Consider the following 24,056-nt stretch of genomic DNA (forward strand, 5'->3'; position numbering starts at 1 on the left):
TAACTCACTCTGCCACACAATCGCTCCTCTTCCTCGCTCTAGGCTCTGACTGCTTTATTTCCCAACTTTTTTCCCTCCCCCCTCTCTCTCTCTCTCTCTCTCTCTCCCTCTCTCTCTCTCTCTCTCTCTTCTCTCTGCCTCCTTCTCTGTATTTTTTCCATACCACCGTAACTCCACTAAAACAAGAGCCAGCGATGGTGAATTGCTTGACCTTTCTCATTGTGTGGTGGTGTTTTGTTGTGTGGTCTGTGTCGACTCGGCTCAGCCCCATACATCAGGAGAGGCTTGTTATTCTGGACACCTTTGTTTTGGTGAGAGTTTGAAATGTTGTGATGTGTATAACAAGCTGCCTCGCTAGGAATTATTTATAAATGCAGGAATGATTCATGCTTCAAAATGCACGCAAGAAAATGTTTTAAAAAAAGGCTTTCTTTAAGACACTTTTTTTTACTGTACAAAATGTTTTATAGTTTTCACAAAATACATTTAGAAAGCTCCATTTTAAATAAAATTAAATTGAAATATTTAAGAGACAGCGTGTTTTATCTCAAAAGCAAAGCTCAGACGTAAACCCCGGTATGTGTCCATGTTCTACGTACACACTGAAACAAAAATGCAAAACTCAAAAAAGAGCATGGTGACAGATGATGCTAGAAAAGAAAACGAAAAATAAAACCCATCCCATGGTCTTTAATTATAAATAAGGACTGTTCGACTGCAGTCTTCGAAGCCAATGTAGTTGAACAAAATGTGCTGACAAAATTTTGCAACACAAAACTAATATCTTAAAAAAACAAAAAAAAAAAAACAGAATGAAAGAAACATTGTGTTCTAGATGAAATACAAAGGCTTTGGTCTGTTTTACAATCAACAATGATTAGATCTGATATGTACTTGTAAACAACTGCCAAACACTTAAGTTTAAAACTCTGTCAAGCAATGTTTAATCATAATTATAGGAATTAAATATTTCTAGTTGCACATTTTTTTTTATGACCATAGGACACTATATTACAACTATACCTAAGAGACAAATTGTACCTGACCCTAAAAAAATGTATTTCATGATGCATGGAACATTTATAGAATATTCTTGGGAATGTAAAACTGAAATTGACTTTTATTGGAGAAATCTTTCTGGAAGATTTCCGAAAAAAAGGGAAGACAAGTACTTTACATTTGGACATTAACAAACTGGATTATATCGAAGACGCAGTCAACCATTTACAGAATACAGGTGTTTGGGGGGGGAAGGGAAGCGTGGAGGGGGCAGAGGGGGGTCTTGCTGCACCTGTTTTCCACGCGTAATGTTCTCGGTGGTAATCTAAAGAATCAATCCAACCACGGAAGCAGGAGGTCCAACTTGTGTTGCAAGCTGTGCCGTCTTTGCACGCTTGGAGCTGTTGATAGGATTCCCAATCTAATAAATGCAAGGCCTTGTATCAGAGGCTGAGACCGCCGCGGCCTCAGTGGGTGGATCGACTTGGAGTTTTCCTCCACTGAATATCCATTTGCAACAAATAGGACCAATAAATAGTTTTCTCTTATTTTTCTGTCACAGTAAGAATCTTCCCTCCAGCTTTTTTCGTCTTTAATGATATGCGTCCAGAGACCATGCAAAAGGCTGGTAGAAAGTCTCGATATAAGCAGATTAAAAGATAGTCATGGCAGATTCTCTCAGCTTCTCCTTTAGCAAAAAAAAAAAGAAAGAAAAACCAAGATGGTTTTCTAGCAGTCCGTCTATCAGTACTTGATCTTGTTTTTTCTTTTTTTTTCATATTAACATACAAATGGCCATTTACAAACACATCAGAGAAAAAAAAGGGAAACAATGACTGAAGTTGGAAATAGAAAAAGAACGGATAAGTTTTTGTTCCATAAAAATTTAACACCGGGCACTTTACAGAGGTCCATATTTTTTTTTCTGCCTCTCTCCACTGTTGGTCTCTCTCTTCCAAGTCCTCGTTTGAATGTGCCTAGAGCTACACAACAGCACACTGTCCCAGCGGGGGGAAACAAAGCCCAGACGTCCCAAGGCTCTCCCAGAGTCCCTCTCGTTCTTTCCTCTCCTGTCTGTTGCCTCTTCCTCAACCCTCTCGCGCCTTTTTTTTTCCCCCTTTCTCTCCTGTGCCATGTATTTGTGAGGAGCACTGCCGGAGGGCCATGGTGGAGTGGGTGCTTACAGGGTGAAGTAGCTCTTCTCTCTACTGTAGTCTTGACCAGTACTGAGACATGTCAGGCTCGCTCCCTGGGACTTGGACAGGGACAGACACTCCAGGAGAGATGAGTCCTGCAGAGACAAAATAAAAAAAAAAAATACAAAGAAATGAAAAAACATAATACAGAAATCCATCAGCAAAGAGGTGAAGTATCTTTTAAGGTCGTAAGTAGCTGAGTGGATGCACCGTGTGCAGTCAGAGGTGACACCGGGACAGAGTGTTGTACTTTAAAAGCTTGTAAAAATGAGCGGACAAGCTTTGGGGCGGTTGGGGGGGCTGCGGTGAGTCACAATGCTCTGCACACGGCCGCTCTCTGAAACGCTCGCAAGCTCGATAAATTGAGGCCGTGGCGATGGCATTTAAACAGAGAGAGTACAACAGCAAATGAATCAAATTAATTAGCAATTTAGCACAGAGGAAATGTGGTTATGCATGATTAACTCTTCATGACTATAACCAGTATGTATGGCCCTCTGAAACAGCACCCTAATGGGGTGGAACTAAACTATGTGCCGGAGTCGTGGGGCTGACATGATGGCCTAGAGTGGCAATGAAATGAACAGGGCTCACACTGCTGCAGGAGAGAAAATGATTTGATATTGACCCCGGGACGTTTAAAGGATGGAAGTCTCTCAAACAGACGGGATGGGAAGGTAAAGCTGCAGCGACAGATCATGAATCAGAGATGGCTATGAAGTACCCCCTAATTACAGGAGAGGTGGCAGATATTTCACAGTGCTGCGATTAGCTCCCATACGGATGTTGTTGGTAAACAATAAACTTTCTGCCTACCTGTTGAGGTGGTACCAGAAGTGGTCATTGATTGGCTGTTCATATGTGCCTGCATATGAGGGGGCGTGTATGTGTCGTAGCTCCGCCCGTTCACAGGCGGACTGGTAGGCAGCATGCAGGAGTAAGAGGAGGTCTGGCTGGGCTATAAAATGAGGAGAAAATTATTCATTAGCTTAGCCAACCATATTTTCAGCTCAGCAGTCTGTAATAACTTTTATGCTGCAGTTTGTTATATTCCCCTGTCATAAAAGCCATTCTTTCTTGCTCTTGTTTTTATTTGTAATTTTTCTTAGGAAGACTTTTAGGGTGTCTGTTTGGACTTACTTCAGGCGTGTTTGTTTTCATAACTTGCAATAAACCTGCATCATCCCAAAACCTGAACTGAAGGTTCCTATGCACTTACTTGCATAGGTAGATTGTTGGCCATGGTGAAGCTGGGCATGGGGGGCAGCGCACTGTAGGTGTTTGTTAGTGCAGAATCAGGCCTGCCAAGCATTGACCCCGAGGTGAAAGACACTGTAAGGAGATGGAGAGAAAAAAAAAGTCAAAAACAACAGAAACTGTGCTCATTTACACACATGCAGTCCTTTGGTCAACAGAGCTCATCTCATCCGTGTCTCGTTCAACATGCTGATGGGCCCAGAGAGACACTGTACAATACTTCTCAGGTGACTGACTTTTGAGCATGAGCTTCAGCTCTGCTGGTGTGCTCTCCTGCCTGATTCTGCAATTACACGGACAGTCAGCTGTGAATTTTTACTCAGTCATCCATTAAAAGAGAAGCACAGCTTTTCTTCAAGTGTACAGCCCCCCTTTACTCTCAGTCCACTCAGACTGTGACTCTTTTACTGTTTAGTGATATTTCAGGCAGATCTTGTCTGGTTTGTACTAGTAAGTGATAGAATGTGTCACTGTATACGTTTTGACATTTATTTGATAAGTGTGTATGTGTTTTGGAAGTAGCCCCAACATTTTGGAGTGATCTTGTCAGTTCTACATGAACTTCTTGGAAAACTATAATTTCACTTTAGCTTAAAGAGACAGTTAGTCTACTGTATGTCAGCTAGTTTAGACATGTATGCAACCGTCCGTGTTCTCAGCTTTTATTGTCTATTTTTAATCAAAAAGTAGCTTCATGGTGCAATTTTGCATGCGGAAACAGCTACCATATGTAATTATAAATGTAAATTATAATTATAGTTTCCTTCAGGCCCGATAGACTTTTTTTGTTGCAATTTTAAAAAGTGGATCTTCAGGAACATTTTTTGTGGTAAGTTGATCCCAGAATTTTAACCACAGCGCAAAATACAAGGAATAAGTTAAAAAAAAAAAAAAGACTCTACCTGGGAAATATTGAAATATTTATAAAACTGAAGAGTTTGAAGTTGTGTGTGGTGGGCCTACCCGGTGTGGTGGGCTGAGGGATGGCTTGGTAGACGCTGGTGCTGAAGCTGCTGCTGATGGGAATGTGACTGGAGGAGTTATTGGCCTGTCGACGCTGGTTCCGCAGCTTCTCCTCTCGCCTCCACTTTGCTCTTCTGTTTGAGAACCATACCTTCGATAAAATAAAATAAAAAGTACATAAATAGATGACTATATTATTTTTTCTTCCCAAAAGACAGAAACCCCAAAGAAGAATCTTATCTGCAAGCTTTCACAAGTGAACAAAAACAAGTTGTTGTAAGCCGTACTTGTATTCTTGCTTCGGGCAGGTCGATTTTCGCCGCTAGTCTTTCCCGTGCGAAAACATCTGGATAATGCGTTCTCTCAAATTCTGTAATAGAACAAATCAATCAAACAAAATCATGAGTAAATAACTACAAAGGTGCGTGGATATTAGTTCATAAAACGCTATTATGGCCTTTAAAGGCTAGGTTATTTGTCTTTCACCTCAGAATAAATTCATATGGTCCCCAGGAACATATTGGCTGCTATTATTTCATATGATAGGAGTTTGACTAAATAGTTTGCTGATTTTTGGACCTTTTTCCAGCGCCTCGATTTGCTCCTGCGTAAAAGACGTGCGGTTCCTCTGCAGTTTTCTCTTGAGCTGCAGGCGCATCTGCGTCTCCTCCGAGTCTTCGCCGTTCGAGCTGATGGAGTTCGTGTTTTCTCCTGCGCCGTCCTGCTGTTGGCAGCCATCTGAGAGCAGAGGAGGGAAGAAGGGGGGGGGGGGGGGGGGGGAGGAAATCGTTAATGGAAATATACATTCATTTAATCTAATTGAATAATTAATTATCTTGTTGCATGAGCCTACAGCTAATTGTACAGAGCGCTGTGCTACATCATTAATTAAGCCCCCCTTTCCCTCCATCATGGTTAATTTAATTCAAAATTGGAGGAATTATTGCGATTTCTTCCTAGTGTTGCCAGATTACTGACGAGTGCCTACGTGAAAGAGGGTAGTGTAAAAAAAACAAAACGAAAAAAAAAACTGTTTTTAATGTGTTTATAAAATATTGTGGGAAAAACAGGATGGCCCTGCGCACTTATCGTCTCCCAACAATGGTTTGTGTTCTCAAAAGGTTAAGAGAAATGTGTCAAGAAGTGGCGAGCCTCTTTTCAGAGCCTATGAAATGTATTAAAACCCCAAAACTCTGCGGCCCCCCTCCCCAACCCATCCCCTCTGTTTTCTAGGACAGAGCAGCGCTTCAATGGTCGCTCCCATATGGGCGTTGGTAGAGCCATTGAGGTGACCACCAACTTTTGAATAGGAGAAGACGCTTTTCAGAATGATACAATGCCTCCAGGAGTAAGGGGAACCATTAAACTATGGACACAGCCAGGGACGACCAGCGAGCCCTCGGTGGGTGTAATATATGGGAGGAGGATGGGGGGGGGGGAGATGACAAAAGGATCCTCTCTCTGTGGAGGCGCGCAGGCTATAGTGCTCCGGCATTGTGCGTACGAGGATCCTAGTCAACAGAGCTTTGAGTCCAGTGTGTTAACCCTTATCCACTACCATCATTAATCACGTCCCCCGGCCAGCTACACGCCAGTCAGGATTTCTGTCTTCAATTGGAAACAAATGAGTGAGGAGAGAGCATGCAACCCCCTGAACAACCCGAAATAGGGCCAATCTATTCACTGCCCCTGCTTGTCCGCGGTGGGCCCGAAGGCCCCTTCAGATGCAGGGCGAGGCTTATCGACTAATGTCTGTCTTGTTGTTGGACATCATTATCACACCGAGAAGTTAATGCGAAATTAAGCAGCGGGTGAGCCATTGGAGGGAGGTTTATGTAATATCTCAACGATGCGCGTCCCTGGCGTCAAGACCCGCATCTTTTTTTTCTTCCTTTTTTTCTTTCTTTCACTGACGTAGGAACAAGCGTGGATCCATCCCTGCGCGCCACCAGCCACATCAAATAAAATGTGTCTATTTGATGATAAATTTGAAATGATCTGTAAGCAAATATTGACGTGTTCACTTGGGCCGAAATATATAGCAAATGTTTCAATATGTGAGTCAGTGGAGGACATCTGATGTTACTTGACAATTTCCCCTGCTGCATAATGGACAAGGTATTCATCTATAGACCAACAGTTTGTGTCCGCGCTATTTGTTTCTTCGCTCCGGATAATCCACAAAAAAGAGCGAATGTGCAGCTATTATCCGTCTGCCAGACCCACTGACGCTCGGATGGGATTTTGTTTTCTTTATAAAAGCGCTGGGAAATAAACTCATTCTTTAGTATCGCGGTGTCTCAGCCAGTCAGGCGGAAAAGCAGCAGCAGAAGAAGAAGAATAAAAAAAAGGGAGATACCGAACCAATTGCGGCACCTTTCAGCTGCTGAGGCTGGATCAAAACACTCTTGAGAAACCGCTTAAAACTGAAAGAGAAAGTGAGAGACTAAATCCTATAGACGGGATTTGGAGCCATATAGGCAGCGAAGGAGAAGGAGAAAGGGATGAAAGAGGGCGACCGGCACCGAGGTTTTTATTCGTCAGTCTTTGGGATATAGAGCTGTCTTCTGTTTGGGGCCCCTGTCACTCTCAATGTAACCTTTCTATGTGTTCAGTCCGCTTGACTGATGGAAAACATATTTTAGATCCCCTGAGAGAAATACATGAAGGGTCGGTGATAATATTAACAGCATAGATTATTATTACTATTATTATTATTATTATTATTATTATTATTATTATTATTATTATTATTATTATTGAGGTTAATTATGATACTGTCATATTTTATATCGAAAACAACAAGAAGACCTTTGTCATTATCATTATTATTATTATTATTATTATTATTATTATTATTATTATTATTATTATTATTATTATTACATTGCTTGGCATATAATGCTCGTAATTCTATGATAATATGCAATTTATAACTTACATAATATGTATTTGTATGCGTACATTTGGTATAAACAGCCATTTTCAATATGATATAATAATATAATAAATACAATTATTTATACTACTACTACTAAATAATAATAATAAATGTTATTATTATTATTGTTATTATTATTATTATTATTATTATTATTATTATTATTATTATTATTATTATTATTATTATCATCATCATAATAATGTTTAATAAATTGTTTTACTGCGTGGTGACAACCCCACATATTGAAATTGTCATTACATAAATTCTCATTTCCTCTGCATTTTCTCAAATCCACACTTGCATTTCCGCCTTGTGGTGCGTGTAAATCAAACACAAATAAAATACTTCCTTGTTTAATTTGTTCGTTTGGGGTTTTTTTGTTTTTTTTTTACAGAAATTATCTGCTACGTCTGATCTTTCCTGCACAAAGTTAGGCCTGTAATGCGCAGGCCCAACAGCACCGAAGCCCTCTGAAGTGGAACGTTTCCACAGCAGCCCCACCATCCATCTCCACGCTCCTGCGTGTTGCCATAATGAGACACAAAGCCCCCCTCTAATGAGCAATTACACATAGTGCGGGCCGTTCCCATAACCAATCATTGCGTGTGAAGGAAAACATTCCTTTGTACTGATATCCGCGCACACCGCTCCGCGGCTCTGCCTCCGCCTCTTCATCAGTGGAAAAGAGGAGGAAGTGCAGGGCTGTTGGATGGACACCTCTGCTGAAAGGACAAGCCGTTGTCACGCACATCCATGTCTGGGACAGTGGAGGCATTCAGTCTGCATGTATGGCCTTCAGCTTCCTCCAATAGAAAACCCTTAATTGATGGACTTGTGAGGGAGGGTGCAGGCTTACAGTACCTGCCTGCAGACAGAGTGGCATGGCAGCTCTTTTAAAATTTAAGCTGTACATCAAATATATTAGCGACTGACCACATCAATAAGAGCTGGAGTGCCCGGCTTTATCATTGTCGATATCAGAGGGAGACTGGAAGTCGCGTGCGTCAAGGTGTCTCTATCACCACTGCGTGATAATGAGGCTCACCTTGGTTGGGCTGCCCTGGCACTGATGTTCCGGGGTACCAGCCTGGCCGGGTCCCCCAAGTTCCTGTCTGACCGTTGAGCATTCTCAGCTTGTCATACATGCCATCTGCGCCCATCTGTTGCTTTTCACTCGCCAGGTTGCGGAGGACTCTGTTTATTGATGACACCTGAATGACAAATTACATATGATCAAACTGAGGATCCGAGTCAGAGGAGGAACTGCAAAAAATAAATAAATAAAATAAATAAAAAGATGTTCACTCTGTTCACGACATGAAAGCGTGAAAGATTTCTAATCTTAAAATTTGGGGAGTTTTAAAATGCGCACAAATGGTTCCTGCTCGGTTGGCGCGTGTCAGGGGGGATTTCAACCTGTACTGCCCCTCCACTTTGAAACGCGGTGTATTTAATAAGACTGAATGGTTGGATGCCCATCTGTTTTTCCTCCACTGCATGGGAAAAAAAGTCACTTCATGTGGCAAATTAAATCATGCACACAACTTCCAGTCAATGCACTTACGCTGGGTATGTTGTCGTTGGTGCAGATCCCCTCCGACAGCAGCCGGTCGCGGATCTCCCAGGCAAAGATCGACGGACACTCCCGCTTGTACTGCGCGATTTTGGCGACCACCTCCGGAGTGGCGACACGGGGCTTGCTGCCGCCTATCGCTCTCGGTCTTATGGAGCCAGTTTCATAATATCTGCCCAGGATCTTGCTCACGCAGCCGTTGGACACCTGGGCGGGGAACAAAAGACACAATTCACATACATTATTTATGACTATTAATGGAATGTCTATGATGGCTCAAATAATTTTCACCTTTTCACTGTCCAGCACTTGGACTTCATCATGGGTCTACAAACACAGAAAATATGCCTTCAATTGTACATTAGGCATTTTTCTATATAATAGCAGGCAGAGTACTTTTCTTTTTGTTGTTGTTGTTGTTGTTGTCGTCGTTGTTCGCGGTCTAATTACATTTGCAGTGAGCAAATTATATAATTTTATTGCCTTGAAAGGGACAGAAAATCGCGTTTTAAATGATCTTTAAGGAGTTGCGTCATTCCCATTCTGCTCCAAGAGATCATTTTCAGACTGCGGACACAGTCTGCATAAAGATTTGATACATTTTTACTTACAAACTTTAAAAAATAAAAAAAATAAAAAAATCAGCAAGAAAAACTAAAATCTCACCTGCAGTATCCTGGAGATGTCGCAGGGTCGAGCGCCACTATGAGCAAGTTCAACTATTTTCTGCCTGGTGGAATCCGGCAGCGGTCTGCCATTAACAAACACACCACCAAGCTGGTTTACGCCACTGTGACCTACATGGAGACAAAAGCGTCGGAGTCATCACACCACAGCGCAGCGTAGCAACAGAAGCAGGTAAAAAAAAAAAACAACAACAAAAAAAAAACAACTGTGTGATAAAGCACAGTGATTTTCATGTAATGGTGAGCAGGGTGGCTTAAAGCGTACAGGATAACCGAGGTAAAGATGCAACGTAAAGGCAGCATACGATCAAACTGAAAGAAAACCTTTCCCCACAAGAGGTGTTCCAGAGCTGCTCTCCTCTGATAGCAAACAGAGCACAGTTATACAGCGGCTGACACATGCAGAACAGGAGTCAGAGGACAGCAGCGTCACACAAACCAAACCAAAACATCTTAATTGGGGGACAGAAATCAAATTTGCACGATCAGCTGCCTGCAGTAAATGTAACCAACCTTTTATCAAACCGGCAAACTTCTCCATCCTGCCACAAAGACCAGCACTTCACCCAATATCAAGCTTCTAAATGATAATCGGCATCCCTCACAATGTCGTTTAAAAATGTCGGAATGGCTGAATTCAGCTAAAAACGCAGCACTTATTTTAAAACGAGAGGCGATAAATCCGAAATCTTTGCTGTAAAAAGACGCGCAAATAAGGTGATAAGCATTTAAATGCAAACTTCAAAATAACATTTTTGTTGTTGTAATGTCTTAAAAACGAATAGCTTATCTTCAAAAAGAAAAAAAAAATTTCCTTAAACTTATTTTTATTGCACTGCTGTAAAGCAAAGAATAAACCCGCAAACCTGAAGCCAAATGGGAAAGCCGACTCCCCGGAGTGCCTGCGCTGCGCTCTGATTCTCCGCTCCCTTCCCCTGCGCTGCCGCCCGGTGCATTGACTCCGGGAGCAGAGGCTCCTTAGCAATAAATAAGCTCCAAATATAGAAGAGGGGGAAAATATGATGAGCCTGCCTGACATTTGTCTTTAAAATAAAGCTAGCTGCACGTCAAGTTTGAGCTTAATTTCTGGAAATGGGCGGAAGTCGCCTCGGATCATGCATGGGAGGCTAATTGAAAAGATCAGTTGGAGCACTTGTGGCAGGCATGTCACTTTATGACACCGCTCCGCTTTTGAAAATCGCATCGTCACGACAAATAGTAGCATGATAAAACGACCCTTTCTGTCTGCATTTGGATATCACTCAGACAAAATTGGACGCTACTCGTTTACCCTCCGAGGGAGACTTCGTTTTAAGGTGGCCAGGGGCTACGCGCGGTCACACAAACGAGGGCGCGCCTGGATTCTTAACATATTAAAAGTGACATGCAGGTTTTTTTTTTCCTCCCCCTTGTTTGTATTTGACAACAAATGCTCACAGCCTCTGCAGTCCTGTTGTGTGCAGTCGGTGGGTGTCTTTACTCTGCGCTGTGCAACATCCACTCGACAATGAGTGCAGACTTTATTTTTGCTATGAGAGAAAAAAAAAACATATCCCTTTCATACTTGACTGGATGCAAACCTGTTAAACTGAGCAACATATCCCTTTTGGCCGCAACGTGTAATAATCTCCCAGGGTGGATCTGATTGATGGTAAATCCATTATCATCCCTCTTGCTCTTTTGGTAATTCCAGGATTAAGTGGAATTAATAGACTTCTTACGATGAAATTGGCCCATTCCAACATTAAGCTGCGCTGCTTCTCCTCCGCCGCTCCATCACCTCTGATTTATGCCTATCATATAAATCCCCCGGATCAATAAAACCGTCAGATAAGGACGTCGCATAAAAATCAAACTCTCTGTGTGCTTCTGAGGTTAAGTCTTAATCATGGCGGCAATTCCCTCAAGTGGCCGCAGTCGATCTCGCCCGCTGGCGCTGATTACGCGCCCTTGTATTCTATTGCAAGTCGACTAATAGGAAAACATATGGTGTCAATTTGGACGCTCCCCACCATATACACCCAGGAGTTATTAGCACAAAAGCCGGCGAGGCCGCCGCGACCTTTAGACAACCCAAAGGGCCGGGCCGAGTGATATTTCCTCGGCAATTCGCAGCAGACATCACACACCAAGCCAGGGGAGCATCCCATTAACATCAATCCGCAGCAAAGCAGGAGCGCAGGGGTGTTTGTACACAGTTTTGATAAGGCCCCCCCATCATCTCTTGTAAGTGACAAGCAGGAAAATAAAAATAAAAATAGAAAAATAATAAATCATAATAATAATAATAATAATAATAATATATATATTTTTAAAAATCCCACCTCTTCGGCTATTCAATATGTTTGGATTAAAATGCGCACAGATTACAGCACAGACATCGAGGTATATGGAGAATAATGTAATAAAATTATTCCACACACCTTCATCACAGATGTCATACACCTCTTGTCCAGCAGCAAGAGAGAAAATGTTTCATGTTTATCCTTCTTATGTTTCAACACACACATACTCACACACACCAAGAATAAAACTTTAAACAGCTTCATCTTTTGCTTCCCCCCCCTCTACCCATGACAATATTCTTATTTATTATTTATTCCCTCTCTGAGCCTATACCGGTTAGAATATGAACCTTTCTACTTTTTTTTCCTCTTCTTCTTTTTCTAGTTCATGCTGTCTGTACTGCAGAAATATATGGACTAATCTACATAAGACATTATTGCCATTCCCCGTGTTTCATGCGGGGCTCTTTTCCCCTACGAAGCTCATCTCGTATGCAGCCCTGGCAGCCAGCTCTAACGCTAATGCAGACGGCTGTGCAATTATTTAATACCAACTCAAGCAGAAACAAAAAAAAAAAAATCTCCCTCTCGACCCACCCCCTTCTATTCTCTCCTCATTTCTCTCTCTCTCTCTCTAGAGAGGCATGGCGTGTGATTAACTTGTTCAATAATAACTTTGCCTATACATATCATTGCAAAATAACAAAATAATAAACTAACTGCAATGAAACGAGCATCACATAGCAAACATTTCTTCCCTCATGCAAATTTCTGCAAGCACACATATTATTTATTTATTTATGTTTTTTTTTTTTGAGAGTGCAAACATGTCAGCGGTTGTTGCTTCCATGCAACCACGTTAAGAAGCTGCGGCTGTAATGAGGACTTTCACAATAAAATGGAGATGTATGAAAACAACTTACTGTTCTGCATCATTGAGGCTACGCCAGACTCCCACGTGGCTTGGTTGTGGTATTCTAAGCATCACAAGGAGACAACAAAGCTGGTTAGCATCAAATTTAGGAATTTCCTATAAAAATGTTCATTTCACTTGCTTTTATACGTTCTAGACTTTTTTTTTTTTAAGGATTTTTAAAAATTGTTCCCATTTTTTTTTTTCGATTTGAATTTGGCAGCTGCCTTTTCTTGTTCTCTTTTATCTGTTTTTCTTTTTTTTTCTTTTTTTTACAAATACAGATGCAAAAGTAATGTGTATTTATTTTACATCCTGAGTGCATGTTTATATTTATATATTCATATATGTGGATTTTAATTAAACTTGCCTGGAAACAGAGTTGACTGTCCACTCTATAACAATTTAGTCAATCATCTGCCGCTTTCACTACTTAATGTCTCCCTATAGGACAGAGCAGAACAACACATTAGCACAGCAGCAGCTACACTGATCTGCTCAAACCTAACAGTCTACATTCCCCCTCTCTCCCCCCTCCCCAACTTTATTTACAATTAATCTAAATCCGGTTGCCAAGCAAATGACTTATAATTGACGTGAGACAACATACATGTCAGCACCTGTCAAAATAAACTCAAACTAACCACCAGTGGGCCTATAACTCTTTTTACAGCACTTTTCTTTTCAGTGCTTTTATTTTGTGGGGCTTTAAACAAAGAAATCAGTTCTCATCGTCCCAGCAAGAGGCCTTTAAACATCCTCCCCACATCCCTACCTCCCTTAAAGAAAAAAAAAAAAAAAAGACTTGATATAGGAACTGTACAGTGGCACACGTTGTCTACCTCGCCTCATTGCTTTGCAAAAGTACAGAGCAGGAGGGGGTACAGAGCTGGTGTACAAAGCCTGCTGGTCTACCCCAACAATGCTGCGTCCCCTCCTCTCTGCATATACTTCCAACTCCGGGGTGAAAACTCGGCCTTCGCAACTAGAAACACGCAACTAAAACACACCAACAAGTTCAGATTAATACAAAGAGCCGGAGGCATGAATCCACCCCCTCCGGGAGCATTCACACACACTCCTCTCCCTCTCTCTCTTCTGTCTGTCTCTCTCTCTCTCTCTCGCTCTCTCTCTATCACACAGACACACACACACACACACACACACACACACACACACACACACACACACACACACGGCCGTGACCCCGCTGCCGCTGGTGCGTCAATGCTGGTTTTGTTTGCCCTGCTCTCATAGATGAGGGTGGGGAGATATAAATGTTTTTTTTGTTGTTTTTTTTCCAGTAAGTAATTTCTTGTTATAAATATTTGGTGGTTGTTCGGTGCTGCTGGTGCGGGTTGTAAAGCGGTTTTTTAACGACACAACAGCGCAGTGGGGCGCTCAATTGGAAAAGACAAATGCCGTAAAGAAGCTATTGAAAAAGAGAGAGGGGGGAAACAGATAAAAAAAAGGGGGCCAGGCCAGGGAGAAGTCTGAAGTTTTCATTTTCTCCCTCCATGTGGAGCTGTGTTGTGTGCAAAGAGAAAGGAGGAAAAGGGGGAAAAAAGGAGGCTCCACAGTCCTTGTCTCCCAGAGACATGCGTGTATAGGCCGAGACTAGATTGGGAAGACGCAAGCAGGGGCCACCATTACTTTTAGATTATAACGTGTTTTAACAAATAAGCTGCTCGGTCATTAATCAAATTCAAATTCCTTCACACTGGCCCACGTTACTCATCAGTCAGCAGCTAGATCTTAAATATACATATATATATATATATATATATATATATATATATATATATATATATATATATATATATATATATATATATATACATCACGCAATTAACAATTCAAGATGTACTCATTTAAACTTAGTGCTTTGCGTCTAGACAGCATAAATAAAATGTTTTCATTGAGATTTTTTTTTTTATCGCCCTATAAATGCGCTGGCTGTTAGTCTGTAGCTTTCAGGCTCCCTATAAAGGCCCGAGTGGTTAATCATTTATTTAGGGTCGAAAGCTCAAACGTTGTTGTTCCTGGGGGTTAACTGGGACCTAATCTGCATTTCTTTCCCTGTCGTAATCCGGAACAACAATGTCTTAATTCAACATGCGTTATTCTGGCGGCTGGACGCTGCGCTCACAACACTCTCATATACAGCCGGTCCACGTAAGGCCCAAACTCAGGCCGAACATGCAGAAGAAAATGTAGCATTTTGGTGTTGTTAAAATAATTATATCTGCTGCAACTAATGCATTAATTAGAGAAATAGTCAAATGTTAGGTTTATATATATATTTATTTATTTATTATTTAAAAAATATATATTATTATTATTTAACAGTATGTTTCAGGTTTTATTTCATGGCTTAATTTATTTCCTAATCACAAATGTATTAATAGATTAAATCAATTCTTGTGTTTTAAGAAACTCGCTTGAACGCAGCAGCAGTTCCACATTTTCTATTTTAAATGCCTAAAATTATAATTTAAGGATTTATTTAATGGTGATTATTTTGTGAGCTTTTATAAGAGACACTTTATGTACCCTGACTCCTAAAATAATGAAAACCACATAACAGTATTTCAAATAAGTATAGAAAGTTCAAATTGCTTACAGGTCACTAGAAGAGCACGTAAGGATGGGAAGTTTTTTTTTGTTTGTTTGTTTTTTGTTTTTTTGGAAGTTTTTCATGTGGAACACAAACAAACCAACCATCTTCCTGAGTATGTGATGTTTTTAACACTTTATTTTATTTTCTTTCTTTAATTTATTGTACATTTTAAAGAAGGCGCTTCTATCACTCGCCTGCATGAATCAATCTGACACATTTCCTCAACGGGTCATTGCGCTCCATTCCCCAAGATGATCACTGACTGTCCTGGCTCATCGTGGCTTTTTTAAAATTTTATTATTATTATTATTATTATTATTATTATTATTATTATTATTATTATTATTATTATTTCATTACTATTTTAATTTTATTTTATTTATTTTCTTCTCCCGTCTCGTGTGCTGTCATAAATAAGCGGTAAGCTATCCATGGACTTAAACACAACAACAGAATGACGGAAAGAATGCGGAGCGTATAAAATACGACAGAAGCGCTGAAGGCGACTTGGACTTTTTTGAAATAGTCCAAACAGAAGACAGCGCGGTCCACTGCCACAAGTTTACCACTAATCCTCAAGCTAAAGCTGAAGATATACTACTTTAATAATAATAATAATAATAATAATAATAATAATAATAATAATAATAATAATAATAATAATAATAATAATAATAATAGAATCTTATCTCACCTTTTTGGGGCATCCTCCGTCCTTTTTAAACTATAGGCTGTAGAGCCCCGCTCTCCACACCAAAATAATAGGAGGGGGGGGGGAAAGAGCAAAAAGCCAAAAAGCCGACCAGGATTTGAATGTCTCGCTCTCCCCCGGAACTTTTGAAGAGGAAAAATTAGTTTCCAGTGGTCTTCGGCGGAGACGGAGGGGATATCCCTGCGAAGGAGACAGAGATTGACAGTGAACTCAGATGTCAGAACGCACGGAGTTTGGCGCTGGATGTGCGCTGGCGTGTGAGAGAGCGAATGAGAGAGTCGGGATGAGGGAGAGTGGGGAAGAGAGAGACGAGGGAGGGTGGAAGGGGAGGAGGAGTGGAGGGGGGTGGGGGTAGAGAGAGGGAGAGAGAGCGATGGTGGAAAGGAGGTGGGGGTAAAGAGAGTGAACACACCTATGCTGATTGGTGATGGAACAAGTGTATTAATGTTATGTGTTCCTGGTCGGCTGTGTGCGCTTCGCCTCTCCTCTCCTCGCCTCCCTCCGCCGCTCTTCACTGGCCCATTAGCGCGACCCGACCTCTGTCATCATCCCCCATATAAACACTTTCCCCCCTGCACCACAGCCAAAGCGGGAAACAGGACTGAGCCACAGCGACGGAGTAGAAGAAGAAGAAGGAGAAGGAGAAGAAGAAAAGCAAAAGGGGGCAGAGAGAAAGTCTCGAGTCTTTCCCAACCCACTAATTTCTGCAGCCCACGGTCGCAAATGCACCCGGTGCACACTTGCTGCAAATAAGCAGCTGCAAAGACAAAAAAAAAAAGGAAAAAAAAAAGAAAAGAAAAGAAAAGAAAAGAAAGGGAAAAAAAAACCCGTCTATTTCTCTTCCAGGGAATCTAAGGCATGCTAGGCTCCAACCTGAGGCTTGACGATGCTGCAAAGAGATGGGAGGGGAAGAAGTGGACAAATGGGGGAGGAACTGGCGGAACCCACGGCAGCGGAGCAGCGCACACGTGAATGTTGGAACTCGTAGCACCAAATTAAAACCACAAAGAGCAGCAGCGTGCCTTTCCTAAAAGAGTCGATGCGATTTACGTTACGGAGATTCTTGCGTATTGTTTTTTCCCCCTTTGCAGATGTTGCTCATAAGCCGCAACAACTAGTTTAGTTTTCTCACACTTCCCTCTGCCTGGTGCTCTGTAATAAAATCCTGCACCTGCTCCTTCTAGAATAAAATAAAACGTAATTGTTCCAAAGTTTTAGAAGCGTCACTCATTGGCAAAAGTTTCTCATCTTAAATCGAACTATTGTAAGATAATAAAAAAACTCACAGCCTTCACTCTGGAAAAAAAAAATCCCCACCACGTGCTTTTGTTTATTCTTTTTGAGCATCACCATCTCCCCTCCCGAACAGCCATACCCCTCCTGTCAACAAGGAGCGCCATGCGTAAAGAGCGCGGCCCTTTAGGCAAGCTCGGCTGCATTTTATGGGGAGGTGGGGTGGTGGTGTTGAAGGGAGAGGGGGTGGGGGTGCATTTGCGACGTCACTCCCGCTTCCTGACAGCGAAGAGCACGCGCGTAAATAAAGTAAAGCAAATGACTGCGTAGCCATGGCCACACGCTCCCCGTAACTGCACCGGCTGAATGACTGGACCATTACCGCACACCTCAGCGCACCCAAAAGCAACCCCTCTGCGCCATGTGTCCGAGCGTAAACTCTGAGCCTCTGGGAGGAAGGAAGGCACCCCAGAAAAAAAAAGAGGGGAGCGGGGAGAGAGAGAAGTGAGGTTTGTGTGCATGCTGAGGTCAAAACTAAAGTAAAAAAAAAAACTGAGGGTGCCTCAGAGAGGGCCAAATGACGAGAGAGGGGAAGAGCATAAACAGGGGGAGGGGGAGGAAATTTTTCTCTACGTTTTGTTTTTTTTTTTAGTAGGGATGGGGGCCACGAAATGAAGTCATGGGGGCCTACACTTGACTTTCTTTGACATGTGAAAAAGTAGGAGAAGTCAAAGCTCATCAATAAAACACTTTGGAGGTGAAAGAGGGCTCCCTAACAACCATTGCATTCCGGACTGCGGGTTCAATGAGTAGACAAACGACTCTGCCAGAGAGAGAGAGAGAGAGAGAGAGAGAGAGAGAGAGAGAGGGGTGGGGGGTGGGGGGAAGTGAGGGTCTGCTCGGCTTGAATGGGGCCCTCAGTGGGCCGGCGAGATAATGAGCTGAGAAGACCGGCTCAAACTGTCATCGAGGGTCCCGTGGTGAGGAACAACACTCTGGCCAGTGCTCCCTCATCAAACAACCCGTAAACTAAACGAGCACATTCATCTGTTTCTCCTTGCTGCTTTGTTTCTACTTACTCAGACTGGTGGTTCAGCCGATGGGCCCTCCGTGAATGCTCGCAGCTTATATCATCTAAATAGGAGGTGTGTGTGTGTGTGGGGGGGGGGGGGGGGGGGCTGTGGAGGGGAAGGGTGGGGGGGGTTCCCTAACATTTTTACGTCAGTGACCCCTCCTATTAGACATGCATTAGACCAAAAACACCCCCTCACACACTTTGTCTCACACACACACACCCATACACACCACCGTTTCTCCCTCACTTCCTCCTCCTAGTCGGGAGTTTGTGCCATTAGGGGGACCTCGACTTGGTACCAAATTAAACTGTAGGAGGAGCTAAAGATTCACTCAGCTACATTGCTTTGAATAATTTACAGTTTCCAAGAGTTTGGATGTATTAAAGTAAGACATGCTAAAAAGGGCCAAAGAAAGTTTTCTATATCCGCAGTGTTGTTTTTGAAAGAGAGCTCCAGGAGAACTGTGAGGACGGTTGGAAAGTTTATTTTTTTCTTTTTTTTTCCCCATGTAGGAACCGTTTTAAATTCTCCAATTTGACTGCTCAGAGGGTCGCAGAAATGGTATGGTTTGTTGTTTTTTTTCTGCAAAACTCTCGACAAAATGCACACTTTTGTTGTGCTAACTTTGGTGCCACTCACTCGTCACAATCTGCAGCTGTCAAACAAAACAAAACAAAACAAAACAAAACAAAATGCACGCCACTAACCTGGCTGCCTTCGCCTGACAGACAGATTCCCCGGTGAGAGTGTCAAGTAGTTTTCTTTGGAAACAATGCCTCCAGTAGGTTATTGGTTTCTTTTTTGGTTAAGCTGCAAATCCGCTCTAAGAGCTAATTCGTTGTCTCTCCACTCTCAAGAGGTTTCTGTAATCTTTTCTTTTCTTTTTTTCTCTAAATCTTCCCAGATACATCAATCTGTGTCAAGCCTAGTGGGAATAATGCATTTTTAAAAAATATATTTTAGATCATATCAGCTTCTTTTTTGTTTTATTTCAAGCTTTGTAGCTGATAAAGTTCATTTAATTGCTGTAAATTAAGTACTGTATAAAATGAACAAATAATTGAAGAAGAGGGTGGGGGTGATGTTGGGAAAGCAATTAGCCCAATTCGGATTAGCAGCAACTAATGTCACAGGCCTTGAAAGGAAAGCCTAAGCTGCTCGCTATTTCCCCCTGAGGCAACGCAGTGTTTGTGTTCCCCTAGAAACTTTTAAATACAAAAAAGTGGAAAGAAAGAATAAATGTAAAAAAAAAAAAAAGGGAGATCTGAAGTGAAAACATTTATTTTTGCTGAGGGGAAAGCAGGTCTGTTGGAGAGTCAAGTAACCATGCTGACTAATATGGGAGTTTTCCAGCTGAACCTCACTGGTGAAGGTTTCAGAGGTAAATCAGTTCAAATTTAAGAAAACGCAGATTACTGGATACACTTTTTAAATATCTTTGCTGTTTTAATAGAGTTGTTTGGCTTTTATGAAACTCTCCTTTTGGAGGTCATAGTCTGTCAGGGGAAATCTGTCAGAAAAAGTGCAATTTTCATACATATATATATATATATATAATTAAGGCTTTAATCCAATTAATACATTGCTACATCTGTCATTTAAAGAAGTCTATCAGGTGAAAAAACGAAGAGTTAATTAAAAAAAAATTGAAATTTTTTTTTGCAGAATTAAAAAAACCCCACATTATCTTCATATTTCATATTAGTTGAAATAAAACGAAACTAACTTGCAAATATCTTTTCAGGAAGATATAGGAACTTGTTTATATGTTTTTGTATTATCTAGAACTATTGAATCAAAATACCGTTTTCAACACAGCGTTATGAGTATTACAGAATATTCAGGACATTTATTATTATTATTATTATTATTATTATTATTATTATTATTATTATTATAGCAGTTGCAGTCCTTGTAAAAGAAGTCTCTTATATGCATGTACAATTATGCTTAATAAATATTTGCAGAACTTCGACTGTTCTTCCTGTCACTGTGATTCATCAAACAGCCTCTGACTGACACGTTCACTCACTTCAACAAGACGCACGAGGACGCCACGGTTGTTTTATTTGCATATGTCATTGACGCGTTGGATAAGTAGGATTCGGGCTTTATACGAATAAATTGAACTTCTGCTCTAAGATTTCATCAGTCCACATCAGCCAGGTTTTTTTTTCTCCCTGTTTGGCGGCGCACGTGGAGCGCGACCAGAAACAGAGGAAGCTCCTTTAACATACTGAGTTATAATAAGGAAATATAGCATAATTTTTTTCCCCCGTTGTTTAAACATTGCTCGTCTCCTCTTTATTGCGTCTTTTGTAGAAATTATCGTATAAGTAATTTTTTTTTTAAATGGTTTATACTGCGTTGTGCTCCTTACATTTATACTATATTCTCTCAATACTAAATTGAATTCAGTTCAGTATATGTTCATGTTTCTGCACAGGATGTTCCGGTTCATTGCTGCAAGGCGCTTGAGGTGAGCAGTCTGAAAAAGCACAAGGCTGAAAGCTGGGAGAAACTCCGGGACTGATGGAGTCACCGAGCAACATGCGAGACAGGAAGAGACACAGAAAAGCCATGGACCCGAGGCTGCTAGCAGGCGAGGTGTGTACAAATATTATAGATGCACATTTAATAAGAAGGTGTAGACCATTTTCATTTTCCAAAGGCAAAAATATAACTTAACTTACAAATCGCACAACTCATTCAGTTTCTTCATCAAAGCTCGTGTTGCCCTCACACGACATTCACTGAACCGGTCTAACTTCATTGGGTTCACATGCACTACTTAGCGCCTCCAAAATATCCAAAAACTTGAACAAGCTGAGGAAGCATCGACCCAAGACCCGCAGGTGAGAGATTCCGCTGCTGGACAGCGACGTGTCCACCGAACTGATCAATGGAGTCCGAGCGGTTTTCAACTCACCAGAGGTTTTTATGGAAATACGTTAAAAGCGCTTAAAGTGAGGATTAAATAAAAGCTGCATTAGTGACAACAAAAAGGAAATCCGCTCACTCTGATCAGCTTGTGTCGTTGATTATGGAGCAACATGCTGAGCACTTTTAATTTCTTTTTTTTATTATTTTTTTTAGGTTGCGTCAAGGTTGTAAAACGTTCTCGTCCTATGAAAGGAAAATATACGCATATTCTCCAGCAGCGTTTAGGTCGTTCAACATCAGAACTGATTAAAATATATGTATGGAAAGCTTTTTTTTTTCTTTTTTTTTAATGTGATTCAGCGAAACTCACCGGATTGAAGGCAGCAGCGGTGTGTAACCGTGTATCCTATCCGTGTGCGTATATAAGTTCGCCTCGTCCCTCCGCCGGATTTCTCCTCAGAAACGTGTAGCTCCCGAATCAAAAAAAATATATATATATATAAAAATCTGTCTACCTTCGGATCCGTCGTGGAGTTGAAATGTCAATGAGAGTGAGGAGGGTTGAGAAAATATGCAGCACTTACCAGCAACTTTCCCCTTCAGCATCAGCCTGAAGTTGGCAGTGATTGGCTGGAGCGACGGCTCGACGTCACACCTTGGACAGGACGCGGCGGAGCGCAGGACTGGGAAGTGCGCAAGGTGGCCTCCATGTGGAGCTCACCGGCCTGCGTGCGGGGGCTAACAGCTATAGCCACCGACTCCGCAGAGACTCTGCTGCATTTTAAAGGCTATTGTTTTATTTTAATGGTGTGTATTTTAATTTAATTGTCCGCTCTGCTCTCAAGTTTCTCTAAGTACACGCCGAGCGTGCCGCGGGGCAGGGACCCACCCAGGGGAGGCCTACAGGGGGCATCTGGCACCCATGTAAATTTACACTCTTAAAAATATTTGACATGTTAAGACAGATCATTTTTGGTTAATAGGTAAATAGTTTTATTTATTTATTAATAAATTAATTAATTTATTTATTTATTTATTCATTATTTACTTATGTCTACCACATACATAAATTCTACCACAGCAACAACATATGCAATAAGTCACATTAAATTCTGCTCCGAAGCTGAGATTCCCATTGAAATTTCAAGACTGTAATTTCAATGGTCTTGAAACTACAGTGTGTGCATTTTATTAGTCTATTTTGTCCAGCAGTGTTCATAATATATATATATATATATATATATATATATATATATATATATATATATATATATATATATATATATATATATATATATATATATATTTTTTTTTTTTTTTTTTTTTTTTTTTTTTTTTTTCTGTGATTTTCTGTGTTAAGATAAATTGTGCTGATTAAAATCGATCTAATCATTGTGCTGATTAGAATCGAGAATATTTGAATTAGTTGCTGAGGTGTTAAGATATTAAAAGCGTTATTTGGGGGTGTTTTCCTGCCTGAGCATGCTCAGTGCAACAGGTGCGGACAGACCACGTGGAAGCAACTCTCTCAGACCTCCCCTACTACTCTGGGTGGATGTGGGTATGTTTTCAACACTCACACAGAAACTCACGCATACGGGAGGAATAAAACGTTTTCTCCGCCATAAAGCAGAGGTAACCAGACGTCTCCACTGCTTTTGCCTTTTATTTCTCTGGCCCTATAAAATTGTCATCAGTGACTCATAACTGGGCTTCTGCTTGGCTTTTACCGAGGCAGGCTGAAAGCTTCAAACCATTTTTTTTTTTTTTCCACAACCGCTGACGTTTGTGTCAATTTGAACAAGACGGTGAGTTAATGGGCAACCGCGCCGCCGCTCGTCTCTCAGGAAGAGACGGTGAGGGGAGGAGGAGGGGGGGGGGGCAGGGGGAGGCAGGTACGGGCCAGCCAGGACTGGCTGAGTTCGGGTCATTATTTGGATGCGCTGCCATTAAGAGGCCTCGATACTGTGCAACGCAGCAGGGTGCTCAACATGGGCGCTGGAAACCACACGGCTTGGTCCCTGCTTATCAGGCTGTCAATAAAACGAGATGGGATGCAGCGGTCGGGCCAGGTGCTCCCTTTCCCTTCCCACACAGCCCCGCTCTCCAGAAGCAGATCAGGCGTGAAGGCAAATCTGTCCAGCCGGTTTTCCCTCTGCCGTCACCACGCTGCTGCTGCACAACGCCACCTCCCTCTCCTTCCCTCCCTGCCCGCTTTTCTGTGTCTCTCTCCCACGCACACACACGCAGGCACACGCGCGCGCGCGCAGCCATTTGCACACTGAAACACACTGACAGTTGTTTCTGCGTTTTATAGATGTATGGAAACTCTGCAACTCAAATATTCATGATATCAGCCCGTATTTGCATGTGATTCTATTATCTATTCCCATTGCATATTAACCAAGACATTCCAGTCTAAGTTAAACATCAGACTTAACTTGTAAATATAAGTTAGACACACTCTGGCCTATATGTGAACAAAAAAAAACAAACTTGGAGCAAACTACAGGTGCTGCACTTTCGTCTTTTTTTTTTCTTTTTCTGCACTGAGATGTCAATCTCCTGGGCGTCTGAAAAAAATTCAAACAAATCATGCAATGATCGACCTCCCCTCTCTAGCCATGCAGAACATTATGCTACCATAGCCCTACGCTTCATGAGCTTATTGTTTACTGCAGACAGAAAAAAAAATGTCCAGGAGAACCAAGCACTT

At 41.6% G+C, this 24,056-nt stretch overlaps 1 protein-coding gene across 8 annotated transcripts; it reads right to left on the reverse strand.

Annotated features, from left to right (window-relative positions):
- Nucleotides 1–1,102: 1,102 nt before the first annotated feature.
- Nucleotides 1,103–21,898, reverse strand: pax6 (paired box 6). Of its 8 annotated transcripts, none has more exons than XM_023332896.1 (14): nucleotides 21,711–21,898; nucleotides 16,131–16,328; nucleotides 12,827–12,880; nucleotides 12,042–12,065; nucleotides 9,599–9,729; nucleotides 9,224–9,259; nucleotides 8,924–9,139; nucleotides 8,405–8,570; nucleotides 4,995–5,153; nucleotides 4,703–4,785; nucleotides 4,416–4,566; nucleotides 3,415–3,527; nucleotides 3,012–3,153; nucleotides 1,103–2,290 (listed from the first exon to the last, which is right to left on the reverse strand). In XM_023332896.1, exons 2-14 carry the CDS (start codon nucleotides 16,141–16,143, stop codon nucleotides 2,205–2,207), a joined length of 1,374 nt encoding a protein of 457 aa, XP_023188664.1. In that variant the 5' UTR covers nucleotides 16,144–16,328; nucleotides 21,711–21,898; the 3' UTR covers nucleotides 1,103–2,204. The 8 variants fall into 8 exon arrangements, with proteins under 8 accessions (XP_023188664.1, XP_023188662.1, XP_023188667.1 ...); XM_023332894.1 differs by lacking the exon at nucleotides 21,711–21,898 and adding an exon at nucleotides 16,561–17,139; XM_023332899.1 differs by lacking the exon at nucleotides 21,711–21,898 and adding an exon at nucleotides 13,187–13,260 and having other exon boundaries at nucleotides 16,131–16,402.
- Between the last annotated feature and the right edge of the window lie 2,158 nt (nucleotides 21,899–24,056).

The sequence above is a fragment of the Xiphophorus maculatus genome, chromosome 4, assembly GCF_002775205.1.
Source record: "Xiphophorus maculatus strain JP 163 A chromosome 4, X_maculatus-5.0-male, whole genome shotgun sequence".
In the NCBI taxonomy this organism is placed as follows: Eukaryota; Metazoa; Chordata; class Actinopteri; order Cyprinodontiformes; family Poeciliidae; genus Xiphophorus; species Xiphophorus maculatus.